Source organism: Colletes latitarsis, chromosome 1 (genome assembly GCF_051014445.1).
Source record: "Colletes latitarsis isolate SP2378_abdomen chromosome 1, iyColLati1, whole genome shotgun sequence".
Taxonomy (NCBI): Eukaryota; Metazoa; Arthropoda; class Insecta; order Hymenoptera; family Colletidae; genus Colletes; species Colletes latitarsis.
In genome coordinates this window covers 53,986,761-54,002,007 of record NC_135134.1, presented here as the reverse complement: position 1 = coordinate 54,002,007, position 15,247 = coordinate 53,986,761, and the positions used below count along the sequence as shown (strand labels likewise).

The 15,247-nt window shown below is 49.4% G+C and overlaps 1 protein-coding gene across 3 annotated transcripts in view; it reads right to left on the bottom strand.

Moving 5' to 3' along the window:
• Positions 1-14,668, bottom strand: part of Svp (COUP transcription factor 2) — an 88,113-nt gene extending 73,445 nt beyond the window's left edge. The window contains exon 1 of one of the 3 annotated variants that reach the window (XM_076781066.1): positions 12,944-14,668. In XM_076781066.1, coding sequence (XP_076637181.1) covers positions 12,944-13,340 — 397 coding nt within the window. In that variant the 5' untranslated portion in view covers positions 13,341-14,668. The remainder of the gene's footprint in view (positions 1-12,943) is intronic. The other 2 variants (XM_076779441.1, XM_076780267.1) reach the window with 2 other exon arrangements.
• Positions 14,669-15,247: the final 579 nt, after the last annotated feature.

The following is a 15,247-nucleotide window of genomic DNA, read 5'->3' as shown; positions in this document are numbered from 1 at the left end:
TATCCTCGACGTCTCGCGTTACCCTGTCTCGAGCACTCTTCCTCCCGTTCATCTTTCGTCGGGTTATCGCGGTACCCTTGAGAGATAGCCTCTTCGAAGAAAGTATTCCGATTCCATAGGAGGACAGGAATCGAATCGTGCGCGAACGCATCCGGAATCGAGAGATCTCGGTCGACGGGTCGACGCGAGTACTTGGAAGCAATTAAAAGGCAATTCATATCGTGACAACAAAGCGTCCTCTGTGTGGAAACGTTCAATCCAGATATAGAGAATATGCTCTCGGCGATTCTCATCGACGATTCCGAACTCCCGGCGATTTTGCTTTGCCTTCTGTGCCAGAGCCACCGCCTGCTACGTTTTATTCCCGTCGAAACAATACGCCTAAACTCGTTTGCCAAATGGATTCACTCCGCAAAAGAAAGAGTAAAGAAATTGACAGGCTACTATAGATTAACATAAGATCGATAAGTACTTCCTTTCTACACACGCATTTCGATATCGTCGAGATAATACGTGGTGAGTTATTTCGGATATAAATTTTAAGGATACTGGTGCTGGAATTTGTGTTATTGTTCTAAATTATGGGAACGTATTGGCCAACTTTTGCTTTCTACACCCACCAGTCGCCCAACGTTAAACGCCCTCATCGATCTATCTATTGTTCCGTGGGTGGACCCAATGGTTTCTGCTGGGATTAACGACCACGTTTCTATTAACAGGAAAAGGATCTATCGGCGATCACGTTTATGAAATAAAGAAGAGTAATGCGAGAAATTGTACCCTTTTCGAAAAGTGGCAAAAAAATAAAGTGCAGCAGTTATACAACAATAACTAATTGAGCAATAGAAATGTTAATAGGAATAAATGAAAACGCTAAGCAGAGAATTAAAATAAGAATCAATCGAGAAAAATGACAATGCATAATAATAAAAGATAAAAATATCGTTTCGCTTTGACGGGGTAAGAGATAAGCCACATAATTTATCATTATGGCCAACAACCCGAACCGTATTACATAATGTAATGTAACACGAATAATAGAAACATTAATAATAAAAATTATAAAGTATAAATAAATTTCGAGAGAAAATAATAAAAGAGCAAATAAAGAAATAGCATGAGAAATATAATTAGTTTGACAGAACAACATGCGGATATACGCGAGTGCTCGGATACCGTAACAGAAAGAGTTAATAAATCCATTAATTAATAGTTACGTCAGTTTCTCTTTATAATTTTGGCAAAGTGAACTGTACGTGACTCGTGTAGTCACTTTATCACACATTTCAAACGTAAAGATCTATTTCTCTCTTCGTTTCAGACCGACAATGTACACAAAACTAAGCTTGCTCGTATTGATCCTATTAATAGACTCTGCAATTTAGCAAATAGCCTTAGTCGTAACATGAACTTTCCCTCAGGTTCAACGAGTTCGTTCAGAAACTGTATTAACGCGTTCACTGCCACGCCAGTTTTAGAAGCGCCCTCGACGATTCTTCAAAGCGTAGTATCGACGATAAAAATGCTCGACAGTCGAAGGCTTGTTTTATAACATTTATAATAACGATGATTCGTGGATTGGTATTGGGTTTATCATTGTCGAGGACTGGGAAATTCGAGCGGAAAGGCTAAGGGGCATCGAGGGTTCAAAAAATGATGTTCGACGAAATCACGAGAGACACGCACGGGTAACGAGCTCGCGCGGCCATCGCACCGCGTTTCAGGTTGACCGTCGTCGTCGTCGTCGACGCTCGCATCGCCGTGATAGCTCGCGATCGTTGTCGTCGTCGATGTTACAAAACAGACTGTGGGGTCGCCATAACTACAAATTGCATCGTTACACGCAAATTACGCGATTATAGTACGCGGAGTCAACCGCCAAGAGACACTGCATACGTGCGCCGCGACTGGCGCGAGAGAAAACAGAGAAATGGGCTCGGGGAAAAGGGAGAACCGTAGGAGACCCGGTGAAAGATGAACAGAGAGGGCCGAGACAACTACTGTTTATACTTTCAGATTGCAGCTTGCACGGCCCTCGAGAGCTGAAATTGCTCGCGTCATTGAATTTTCATTGCTCTGGCTCGTTCGCGGCCATTCCATTCCGAGTAGTAACGCGGAACACCGTTCCTCCGTACGCTTCCGAAGTATCCCGCGAACGAGCTTAGAAATCGTCGGCGCATCCTCGGCCATCACCGCCAATAACATTTATTCCCGATCTACCTCGATTCGCTCGTACACGGTAAATCGTTGTAGCTGATTCGATCCACCGATCCTCCTAAGGTCCTTACAACGGCGCTCTTTCTCGAACTTTTCACTCCGGAGTTTTACTGTACGAGAATAGAAACTACCTGGCGCGATGCAGAAAGTTGCCTTGTTACTCCCGAGGTCAATTTCTTTCGATGCTGCGTCCTACTCTCGATGCAAAAATTCTTGATAGAAAATGTCTGCAAGGTGGCGAAGTCTATGCTCGGTTACAGCGTGATGAAAAGGGCGAGGGAGGACGCGGATAGGAGCAGGTTGAACGTAAGAAAGGAAGCGGGTGGATAGCAAAGAGCGCGGCGGGAAGATTCGGTCAGTAACGTTTCGAGTCGGCCGCGTAAAATTAACGACATTGTTATAATTAATTAGCCGTCCAACGGCGTGTTGTTCGGGCAGAGCTGTGCGTAGATAGCGGCGGGCTTCGTTAGCGAGATAATTGGTCACAGAGGATGCGTTCGGGATGCGTCGCGCTTCGTAATTCTATGATCGATGCATGCGCCGCCGCGGCGTACGTATCTAGACGAATGCTATGCGAGCTGTGTGCACTCGCGTAACGCGCCTCTGCTTCCAAGATCCTGTTGCCGTTAGCCGACGGCTTCGGCCCTCGAAGGAAGCGAAACTAACGAGGACGACGCGCGCCCGTGTTCCTCTTCCTCCTCCTTCCTCCTTCGACCGCCGGACGATGCACTCCCGCGACCTTGCCCCGCGGATACGCGAAATTTTCAACCACTCCATCCATTCCGTTACCGGAGAAACCGATCGAAAATTCTCTACGATCCACGCAGTTCGCCGCAACAAGGATTTCTCGTACGTTCGTACCCCTCGAGCGTAGAAATCGAGGACGACTCCATTTTCGACCGACGGCCAAGAATTATTTATGAGGCCAAAATAATTATAAATTCAGGAGTGGTTAAAAATACATCCCTTTGCATAAAACCAATGCCAGCGACGAACAAAAGAAACCTTATCCGTTTATGGAACGACGTCTAAATATAGAGCTCGAGCGACAAATTTCGACGAAATAATTATTTCCGGTGGATTAATATCGACTTTCAAATTAATCTATCTCGCGGAAAAGTACAATATATTCCTCCATATTTTACGACCATATTTTATTTTTATTCCTGCGAAATATTTCTAGGTTCCGCGGTCTTGCAACGTTCAGACAACTGGTGGGCGGTCTCTTGGAGTGGATTCTTTTCTCCGTGCGGCTATGGTGGTTCCCTAACAGCTTGCGTTGAAATCACTGCTCTCAGACGTACTTTTCGCGAGCTCAAGACGTCAGCCATGGCTTCCGCGCGTGCACGTAGCGCGATTAATCGATAAGTGAGTACTCGCAACCTTTGTCTCCGACGATTGTCATGCAATGGAAACGCAAAGGATCGGCTCCTCGCCGTCATCAGACGAGAGTATTCTTGGTTGTTTCGGGAAACAATACGGTCGAGGAGAATCGCGACGCACGCGACTCGCGGGGAAATGAGATTAATAAAGATTAGCAAAGTCGGAATAATATAATATGATCTCATTAGACCGATTAGCCCGCGGAGCGGGCTGCAGAATGTCTGGCTTCCTCCTGCACGCGGTGGGGTATGCCAGGCATAAGTCGGTAAGTCCGTAAGTAACCGTAAGACTCGGAGGGAGAACCAGAGACCCCGAACAGGAAGCCCCTTGCGGTGCGACTGTACCACAGACCGCGAGACCGGAATTAAATTTCCTTTTCTTCTTTCATCCGCGAAACGCGCGCGAGCCCATCCACTCGCGTATCCACTCGCGCGTCACACCGACCCGTTCTACTCAAGTTTTACTCTTTGACCAAGTGGTCAACAATTGAGAGGTCCAGTTCTATCGATACAAACATCCACACAGATAGGTTTAATATCAGGGATATGCAAAAGTTTCCATCGTTTGTATACTGGTGATATTCGTCAGAGAGACATCAGGGGGCATTTTTATTTGAATAATCGTTTCATCCACCCATAGTGTTCCATGCTACGAGTCGTTAAATTCAACGTGAAATGTCACAGCGGTTCTATATGGCGGCGAGCTCGTAAAGAAATCAAGAAGAAAATGTTTCCATGCGAACGCGTTTTAGAGACGGGTTCGTTACGAGCATAATTGGTACCATGGAAGGGAAATGATTTGCGTCCTGCATAAATTCTTAAGAGGCGCACGCAAAAGAAATTAAGGGATGTTCTTTGTTTCTATGGTCGGCGATCCTGTATAGTAATTTTCCTACGGTATAATTCGTGCATGATACTCTCGATAGTAATCGTGATTTCGACGACGCATTCTATGGAAAAGTGAGCCAATCGTACCGCGTACTTTTTGCGATCGGTATACTCACGAGGATGTAACATGACTCGTTTCGACGTTCCGTATAATTCGCAACAAATATCAGCCGCGTCTTAAACGCTAGTTTACTCGCATACCGTGGCAATTACTATAATTGAGACAATAAGCGTTTTTAAGTAACGTTCGTGCCGAAGCGACGGGCACGAACCTTCCTTCCTTCTTTCCTTGCTTCCTTCGTCGAACCTTGATCGGCCCAACAAGGCTTTTACTAAATTTCCGACGCCATACTTTCCCCGACTACTATGAAATATTTAATACGCCAACGCTGGCTGGGTTGGCTTCCTCGGATCGTTGCAGTCAATGTTCTAAACACGAATATCGAGAAAACTCGAAAATAGAAAAATCGTACGAAACAATTGGATCGACGAAACCGCTATACAAAGTGTCCCGCGAGTTTGGCAGGTCGTACAGATTAAAAAATAGACACTGCGAGTCTATTTTCATCCACGGGGTTGCATCTCTCGCCTTGCAGACGATTTCGTTCCTCGCGATATCTTCTGAAAGTCGTTTCCAACGCGCCGTAGAATTCGGTAACTAGTTCGTTCGTTAAAATCGCGTTCGGTTACGTAAACGAAGTGACTCGATCGAAACGAGCTCGAAGTCTAAGCGAGAAATTAACGTTATCATCGTGACGCGTGGAAAACATACATATGTATGTACGTGCTTCTACGTACGCGTGTAATAAGTTCGTGGAATAATAAATGAGTTTACTCTCCTCTTGAAACGAAGCTTCTGCGTCCCCAAGCTTTAACGGAAGCTCGATTTCTTTCGATTCTTTAATTCATTGAAATTTAATCAAGTCGCGTCATGAATATCGTGGCGTCCGTTTGAACGGTCGTGACAAAAACATAACAGAACCCACAGTTTGCCATACAATTTCGTTTTATTTAGAACGTTGGCGAGCAAAAAACGTTATCGATTTAATAAAATATCGATATTACACGCTGAAAGGTAATTTTCGAGCGAAATGATAAAGCGCAACCGTTAACATTTCTGGTCTCGCTGGGGAGTTCAGGAGTGGCCGTTGAAAAACTCGAGAAACCTCTCCGTAAATATATGCTAATATAACCGCTAATATAACCGATGATTAAAAGTACTTAAAATTACAATAAAAATATACCATTTAATTTTCAGTTTCTTTTATAGCTTCGTTCGATTGTTTTTGGTCATTTTTGCATCAGCTATACTTTGAAATGTCCGGCTTAACTTCGGTTTGCGTTTGCTTAACGGGAAGTTCGAAAGTCGAGACGAATAAACGCGAGGAAATACACGCGTGCGGTCGACATTCGAGCAAAGGGGCGCACAGGTGGGCCAAGAATCAGCACCCCAAGAAATAAGGGGTTACTGCTGTTTGGGACGTAATAATAGCAGGGTGTCGGGGACGCTGCGAGCAAGGCAATACCATAATTATTGAATCCGTGGTGGGAGACGATTATTGTTCTCGTTGCGTCTCGAATCGGCCGGATCGTGTCGCCTTATCACCGATCGACATTTGCTCCCCGAGTAAAATAATAATATTAACCCCTTGCACTCGCGAAAAATTTTTCCTGACACGAACGACCAGCAATATAGACGCAATTTTCTGGCGCCGCTTCTAAAAATGAAATATATACAAATATAGAAATGCTTATAATTTAAATGTTATTCGTGTATTTCGTTGTCGTAAATGAAAGTTGAATCGAGCTGTGATATATATTATGCTTGGTCGATGTGATCGTCACGGTTTATCAAACATCGGTGCACGTTAGAAACGGTTCAAACAAAGTTCACGCGATTTGCATCTTTTCAATTGGGATTTCCCATGAATCGCACGAATCATAATTGCGATCGCATTTAACGCTTACTTAACGCGTCCGCGCTCCGAGCACGTACGAAAATTAACGACCAGGCTTTTCTGCTTAAAAATCGCCGGTGATTCGTGCGGAACATTTTTACGCAACGAGCAATACTTTCTTTAAAAAGTAATACTGGTGCATTTCATCTCGGAATATGCTAGTTGGAATCATCGGTATTTGCTTATCTAATAGATCTTGCCATAAACGTGGCTATTAATCAGGAACAGTTTCGTCGAATTAATTCCACATTAAACTATCGAATAATTGGAGACTGCTCAAACGATTAATGGGGTTACGTTTGAAGCAATACTAGATAAATTAATCGATGGACTTAATTAGCAAATTTGAGACGAAACGTTGCAATATGTATTCCTCTTTCTTATCAATAGCGTGCAAATGTATCGAGGATAGAGCAATTAATTTAGCGGACTTATATATGTAATTATAATTTCATACGCGTGTTTGTTTTAATTTGAATAACCAAATGATGAAAACATCTTACTAAAACCGTTTCGAATGTTTGTTATGTATTTCCATTAATTAGAAGAGGATCAACGAATTTCAAAGTATGCAAAGGGGGTTAACAATAGGTCGCAAGATTTCCAAATTCACATTTCCCAAACGTCTCGAGCACGCTACCTTTCGAAGAGAAATTTCCTCGCCCTTGGAGTAATGGGCGAACCTTCGTCCGAATTACGTATTTTCCCCAGACAGGATCGAATGGACACGAGTGTCCGAGGAACGAGGATCGACCGATCGCGGAAGAAAGATCGAAAAGGGAGCGGCGATCGCGAAGGTAGTCGAGGTCGAGCCGCGAACGACTATTGCGCAATAACCAAAGACGAAGAACCTTGTTCCAGACGCGGTACCGCGAATGGGAGGTTCCCGAGCCGCTGTAATCGGCAGATTAATGTTCGTTTCTCGAACTTAATCTCGGGCTGGTCCGCTGGACGGATTCGTCCGGGGCAACGCCTCGTTCGACGGTTGTTTCGAGATCGGGAACACTTTTCGATCGACGAACAACCGATTTACGACCTGAGGAATAAAGACTTCGTTGGCTATAAAAACTTCATTGGAATCCGTTTTCATAGAATCGGATCCTTTTTCCAGAAAATGGACGCGACTACTAAAGCGTAGCCTTTATCTCGAATACTCGGATTATATAGAAAGATCAGAGTTCGTATCTCGACCCCTCGTCTTTATCCTTGGACTGCTCGTCGATCGTTTGACTCTTCCGAGAACTTATTTCCGCGACCGGTCTGTTGGCCGGTCTCGAGCTAGCGATCGTCGTCGATTCGGCGCATCGAAAGACAGTGCTGACAAATTGACGATAATTCGCGACCGTTTGACATCGGTTGACATCAAAATCAATTCGTCGTAATAAAGCGATCGCCGACAATCACCGCGATTACGCCAATGAACGTCCAATGTGGAAGGCGTATGCGCCGCGGCGTATCGGCGCATCGATGTTTCTATGATTCTCAATAAAGCGGCTCGTCGATCGTGGCAGCCGCTGACGTCGACGCTGTCGTCAAACTGCCCCAATTCGGCGTCGAATCCTGTCCCTGGACGAGCCGCTAAAACATAATGGACTAGCGTTCTCGAAACGTGGCTCAAAGTTTTCGAGTTCCCTCGGTTTCCTCGTCGGGGATCGAAATCGAGGAATAAGAGAGACACCGGAGCAACGGGAGTCATTGAACGACGAGGAAAGAAAGGATGCTTCGTCGAGGTTCCTTTTCATTTTTCGCGGGAAGCTCGGGGACTCGAACGCGACGCTGAGTTCGTAAAAAGCATTCAGGTGTAGGAGAACGAACCGAGGTACGCCGGGTTTACGAGCGACAGAACGCGCGGACTGAAAATAAAGCGAAGCCACGGCCGCGCGCACGTGCCTAGGTAACCATCCTACGAGACTGCAACTGCACCGAGTCAGGGGAAAAGAATACTGAACGTCCCTTTCGAAAAATCACGGACGTTTCTTAGAAACCCAAACAAATTCTACTTCCGTATCGTTGTTTATCCATTTCCATCGTCGACAATCCTGACTTTGTCTTCGGTTCTTGACACAGAAAAAGATACCAGGGAGAAGATTACCGTCGTTTCACGACTGATGGAAATTGTTTAGAGTTGATAGAAGTTCGTACACGTGTACCATACGTAGCTGGTATAGCGACTTTCTCGCAATCGGGGCCCACCGACTAAATATGTATCTTGCGTCTCGGTGGTTTCGTCCGAGAGATTTTGCGGTCAGACGCTGTCGAGACCGTCGCGAAGGGACTATAATTAAAGCGACGGTTGAATCATTACCGCGTACCAGCTTCGAATAACGACTTTACGAGGCCTCCGGCAAGGACACGATATTCTGTTCGTCGACGGAAACGTCGACACGCGCCACGCGACACGAGTCGCGGACCGGACATCGCGAGATTTAAAAGTTGGTATCAGTTTGGACGCGTACGCGTACGCGCAACGTGGAAGGTCTGGGTTAAGAAATTGCGTAAATATGCGTTGGTACTGCCGGAGTTAATTAATACTCTGCGAGGCTTCCGGGGAAAGCGAATCCCGTTCTTTCCGCGCATCCATTTCAAATAGTTCGTCGCTAATCACAGCTTCCAATCGACCCAGAGAGTGGGAAATTGATGATCCAAATTATCTCGACGATTCACCGAACTCTCGACACAATAGTAAGATGCAGACGAGTCGCTCGTCGAAAATTATCAAATTTCTATAGCGGTTAGGAGCGTCGTTCGAAATCTCCGGCGTTAATAAACGACAGGGTCCGTGGTTAGATAGGAAATTGCCGCGAACGGGCGAGGCGAAACGGAACGAAACGGAAAACGGAACGTTGAAAGTCGCCGTGCGGAGCGGGCGGGTGTCTCGGGATCGACGCCAAGGGAAAATCAAGGGGTGGCGAGTAATTAAGATTACCGCGAATAGAAATTATCGCCGGATTAAGCGCGTTATCGCGGTACCGCTAACAGTGCCCGAGCGAGAGAGTGGCTCGGCTTAACAATGGTAAATATCGTTAGCGCGACTGTAATTGGAACACCAGGGAGAGGAGTCGCCGTTGAAACTCGAGCGTTCAATTAAGAGACGGACTCTTAACCCGCTCGAATCGTACGTTTCCACGCGTCGAATCTTCGTGCCGTCCGAGCCGGCACAAATTGTTGGAAATTAACAAGCGCCAAGGGAGAGGGACTCCCAGATGCCACCGCTTGTCCATCGTGTATTATTTTTAGCGGCGTTTTAAACGCTAACGTCATCGGTCCATCTTTGCCAGGAACAAAGCGTCCACCATCGCGCAATTACGTTACGGGCACCGTCACTCAACGAAACCGACGACTTTACACTTGAAAATATTTCACCCTTTACCGTTTCACCAAAAAATTGAATAGCGGTGGTCGAGAATCACTGGAATATCTGTACAAACGAGTTAAGAAGTGGTATTTATCGCGAGTCAGACGTCGTAATCAGCCTCAGCGTGGAAAACTCAGTCTGCACCGCACAGACCACATTCTACTTGCTCGCTGCGGCGCATTCCCCTTAATTCAGGATTGCGTTCTTTTTATCCGGCGGCGATACGATCGCGATGACTCGATTAGCCTTGTCAATGGACACGACTCCGATTCGCGAGCGACGGCAGTTCCAACTCGATTCGCGAATTACAGCGACGGGTAGATCAATCTCTGTCTCCTCGCGCGTGACCAACGTTCGTTCGATGCTATCTAGATATAAACCATCCTAACCTTCCGTGTGCCGGAAGAATTCGCGTTCTCGGATCTCGATTAACTTCGTGTAATCGATGGGGCCGCGCTCGCTAACAAAATCTTCATCGACTTTAACGACTTTATCGCGGCGCAACAGAGTGCAAATAAAATACAGGCGTAGCCCCACGGTTACGACCGCTGTCGTAAAACGGAAATCGTCGTAAAGCGGATCGTTGCGTATTTTTCGCTCGAGAGAAACACGAAATTAAGAATAATACTTAACGTTGGCGCTGCAATCGAATAAACAAGAATAACCCTCGTCGTTATACGCGCAAGAAAAATTCAAAGGACGCTTAATGTCAATTTACAGACTTGGCGCTCGATTCGAACGACCCTTTATTTTCCTCCGGTGGGTACCCCTCCCCCGTTAATTTGGAGACGCGATCTTAGCTTCCGAACAGTCGCGACGAGACGACGCGGCTGTCGCGGATGCAATGTTTGTCCGAAAAATGGCTCGTAAATATTTTCCCGCGATCGAGCAGTCTTGCGCCAATCCGCGATGTAAATGCGTCGGGACGCGCGCAACTTCTACGCCGTACGGGAGTAGACGTTTCGTGTTCGTACGTAGCGCATACGAAAGCGCGAACTAGTGTAGCTTTCGTGAGGGGATCGGGAACCAACAGAGAGAGACGCGAGTACTCATGAATTTTAATGAGAGTTCGGTAGTCGGACGACCAAGGCGACCCATCAGCGTGGAAAAATATCCGGGGTTGTTACATGCACCAGAAGAGATCGCAGAATGCAACGTCCCCGATACTCGCGAGTCTGTTCAAGAAAAAAATGAACCGAACGTTGCACGGCACTGGACCAACGGGCCATCCGTTTCCTTCAACGAGAGCATTTTTTGCGAATCACGCTATTTTCGAACCACGGAAACCGGGAAATTTCGTTTTTCAGCGGACGTGTGGGTGGTGTCGCGTTTCAGCGAACTACGGGCAATTTACAACGATATCGCGTTTAATCGCGATATCGCACCAACGGACCACGATCTATAGTAAACGCAGAATAAGAATTTCACTCGTCGAACAAATTCTTCCCTCGACGGTCTACCAAAGTATTACGAGAGAAGTCGGGACGTTTCGATGGCATATTTATTATTTTACAGTAGCTATCGACGATATTAAAAAGTTTACATTGGGGTTTATTTATGGTAAACGTTATAAGATAGCGTGGTCCGTACATGGAAGTATCGGACACCGGTACTCGCCACCGTACTCAACCTGTCAAGTCGATCGTGCTTAATAAAAGAAGAAAATATTCGCTAAACGATACATTCCTGCGCCGTGAATTCATCGAGTACCGCGAGAAAAGATAACCGGGCAAATTTTACGAATATTTTCGTACATCCTCGGTGCATACGGGGATGTATTAAATACGGATAATACCTATAATAAACGCAAGCACGTGTACCGATTTCAGGTCGGGTGTCGTGATCTTCGAGAAGATCTGTTATCAGTGGCGAAATCACGCGTCGAGGAGAGTCCCGATTCGATCGTCGAATCAGGGTCGTTAGGAATTTTTTCGACGGTGGAAGAAATTGCATCGAAACGAACGCGGCGTCGTTAATCAAGACGCTCGGACGCGCTAAATCACTCGCGAGATATAAATTACCGCTGGCAATCCGGTATCAATAAGGCGTAATTCGGGATAATAGGGAGAAACGCCTGCGAAGAAGGGAGACGAAGGGAGACGAGGCAGCCTAGGCCCGTGGGAGGATGTATAACTCCTGATTTCCGAGAGAGAGCTCTATAGATTTCGATTAACCTCTGTCCATCCGCTGGCTCGAAACCATCCGCGACATTTTTCTTCGTTACGCCGGTCCGGCGCGTCGATTCTTCCGTCGACGCGGCGTTTCCGCGGTCATCGATAAGCAAAAATACCAGAGAAACGCGTTTTTCAACTATCGCTGCGCGATTTGTTCCACGATCGAGCGGGTTCAATTAAGAGCCGATTCACGCTGTCCGCCGAGCAACTGTCCGTCCAGAGAACCCTCAAAGGGACCGCCGATCGGAACGTCGATGGATAGCGCGAACATCTTCGTGAAAATCCTATTCAAGAATGTTTCGATGGGCAATCAACCGATGGATAGCATGAATCTACCGCAAAAAACGTCAACGGAGTTTGCATCGTGGGATCCATTCGAGAACCTTGCGACGCGGACTATGACTTAAACAACGACGAATCAACGTTGTCACGTTAGATCAGCGTATCCAGCGTTTGGTATACCAGTACAGAAGAAAGAAGCTCTGGTCGACACACCTTTCGAAATTGACTCGCGCCAGTTTTCCTCGTCCTGGAGCCACGGAACTACCGACAAAGAACGAAATAAACAGTCCTCTCTGTTCCCCGTTAACCACTCTCCCTTTTCGACTCTGTCCTCGTTTCGCCCACCGCAATTCCTCGGCCCCATTACATCGTTATTAGGCTCGTAACAGACGCGTAAGCGTTCCGGGGAACACCCCACCGAGTTATTAATGGCGAGTCTTTGTTTTTTCGCGCGGCCGCCGGACCCAGGACACGCCACACGATCCATTCTTCCTCTTTCTTTGACGCGCGCCCCCTGCGAGGAATCGACGCGAGGATTCCTCTGTCGCTCGAGGACCAGAGGAACGCCAGCGCGACGCATCGATCACCGCGAGACGCTCGAGAGTATTTAGTGGGAATGCAATCTTTGTAGAGTAGCGTAGATTTTTGCGGGTATCGTGGTTGTTGGGGTCAAACAGGGGTACTTACCCTCGCAGGTGAACTGTCCGTAGTGTTTGCCGCTGCTCTTGTCGCCGCAGACGACGCATTCGATGTTGGGGGATTTGTCGGTCTGCGAGCTGCCGGATTGGGAGCTGTTGGCTTGACTTCCGGGTGTAGTGCTGGGCGGCAAGGGGTCCCTAGGCGTGAGAACCGCTCCTGCGGGCACGAGACAGGTGATGTCGTCGGGCGTTTGCGAGGGCGTTAGGTGTGCGGGGGGCATCGGGGGTGGCGGAGCGATCTGTATGGGGCCCGGACCAGCGGCGGAGGCGGCTGCAGCTGCGGCCCCCGCTGCGGCTGCGGCTGCCGCTGCGGCCGCGCCGGTCGCGGCCAGGCTGGCCCCGGGATCTCGCGAGGCCCACGAGGGCGGCGCGGCTACCAACGCCATGGAGGCGGTGGTGCCGCGCGCCGGGAACCCCACCTCCAACGTGGTGGTGAACTCGGGGTGGTGGTGTCCAGTCGACACCCGGCCAGGGAACAACGTCGCTGTCGCGGCCGGGTAAACCACCCCGGCAGTCGCCAGGGCGTCAGCGGCTCCTGTCCCGCCTCGAACCACCCTGCCGGCTTCCGCTGCTCGATCGCGACCACCGACCACCCCGAAGCGGCGGCCGTCTCGCGGACGCTGGCTCGCTTCTTCCTCGAAGTCGCGCCACCCCGCGATCCTTCGCTGATCGAGTCGCCGCCTCGCCTGGGATATCGTTTCCTCCGTTCTTTACTTCGCCGCGCACTCGAACGCGCGCACTAACCCGTTCGCGGTCCGAAGAAGAAACACTATCTTCCGTCACTCACTCGCACACTGCCTGCTGGTGTCCGCGCGAATTCCGGATCCTCGTCCCGAGCGTCATCGTGCCGACGCGCGACACCCACTTCCTCTTCCGAGCAACAGAGGTTCCGCCGCAGCCGGTGCGTCCGATCTACCCGGAAACGCGCCTCGATCGACGCTCGAACACGTCCCTTGGATCGCAACGACGAGTCACCCGCGATCACTGTGGCCGATCGGGCGGTCGGGGGACCGACCGATCCGAGAACACGCGCCAACCGCGGCGACGACTGGCTTTCCCGCACTTGACACTCGCGAGACCGATATCCCGCCCCGTGAAACCGGGAGACGCGGATTCCTCGTGACACCACCGTACCGCTCGACCCGGTCGAGCGACTCGCCGCGAGGGATCGAGATCGAGATCGAGATCGGGATCGGAATCAAAATCGCACGCGGTAGATCAGCCGCGTATCCCCGCGAGACGTTGTATCCGCGGTATCGTGGTATATCGACGCTGGGTGGATGCGCGGTGGCGCGAGCCACCGAGACACAAGGAGGAGAGGGTGTGCGCGGTACGCACACCGGAGGGTGGGTGGCCGCCCGTAGGGCGACGCTCGGGCGGGGGAGGGACACGAGGACGGGGAAAGGGAAAAGAGTCGCGCGAGCGCGAGCAGGAGAAGCCCGCGGGTTCACCAAGGGAGGAGAGAGTGGAAGCGCGAGCGCGAGGGCGAGATCAAGAGCGAGCGAGCGAGAAAGAGAGAGAGAGGAGAGAGAGAAGGAGCGCGGTACACACGCGCGCGCGCGCGCGCTTCCCAGTCGATAAGCTGCGCGTGTGCCTCTATGTTCCCGAGTGTGCTCGTGCCGGCACAAGCAGGAGGAGGAGAAGCGAGGTGATACTCGACTACCGCCTCGATACGACTATTCTTGGGGCCGACCAGAGACCGACTGCCGACTAAGACGACCCCTGACACCGACCTGCCCCCCACCACCGCGAACTCTCTCGCGGGTTTCTCGCGGGTTTCGCCAGTTGCCATGACTACCGAAGGTGGGGTCGAGTCCCGGGCGCGCCCCGATGCGCCTCTCATTGGCTGCAGACCTGCCCTACCCTCGCGCCCTCCGACCCCTCTCCTGCCCGATCCGACCGACGTCGAGCGTCCTTCCACGACCACTTTGCCGTTGAAGAGCGTACCGCTCTCTCCTTCCCTTCCCAACCTTCTCCTTCTTCCCTTTCGCTGCTTGCTCCCTCTCTCGCTCCCTTCCTCCTTCGGCCGCTACCGCCCCTTCCTCTTGCTCGACCGGTCAAACGCGTGGTCCTCTGCCTCTCGTTTCGTACTCTTTTCCTCGACCAGGGTTACCGAGCGTACCGATTTTTTGATACACCCGTCGAAATCGAACCAGTTTCGTAGACGGGCCGAATTACTCTGGTCTTTGTCGACGCTTTTCCATCTCGTAAAAGCTTTTTAAAGGGACGCGTCGCACTGCTCGTTTTTTTTTCACAACGACAAACGAAATACGCCGATAGGAGCGAGCCTCGT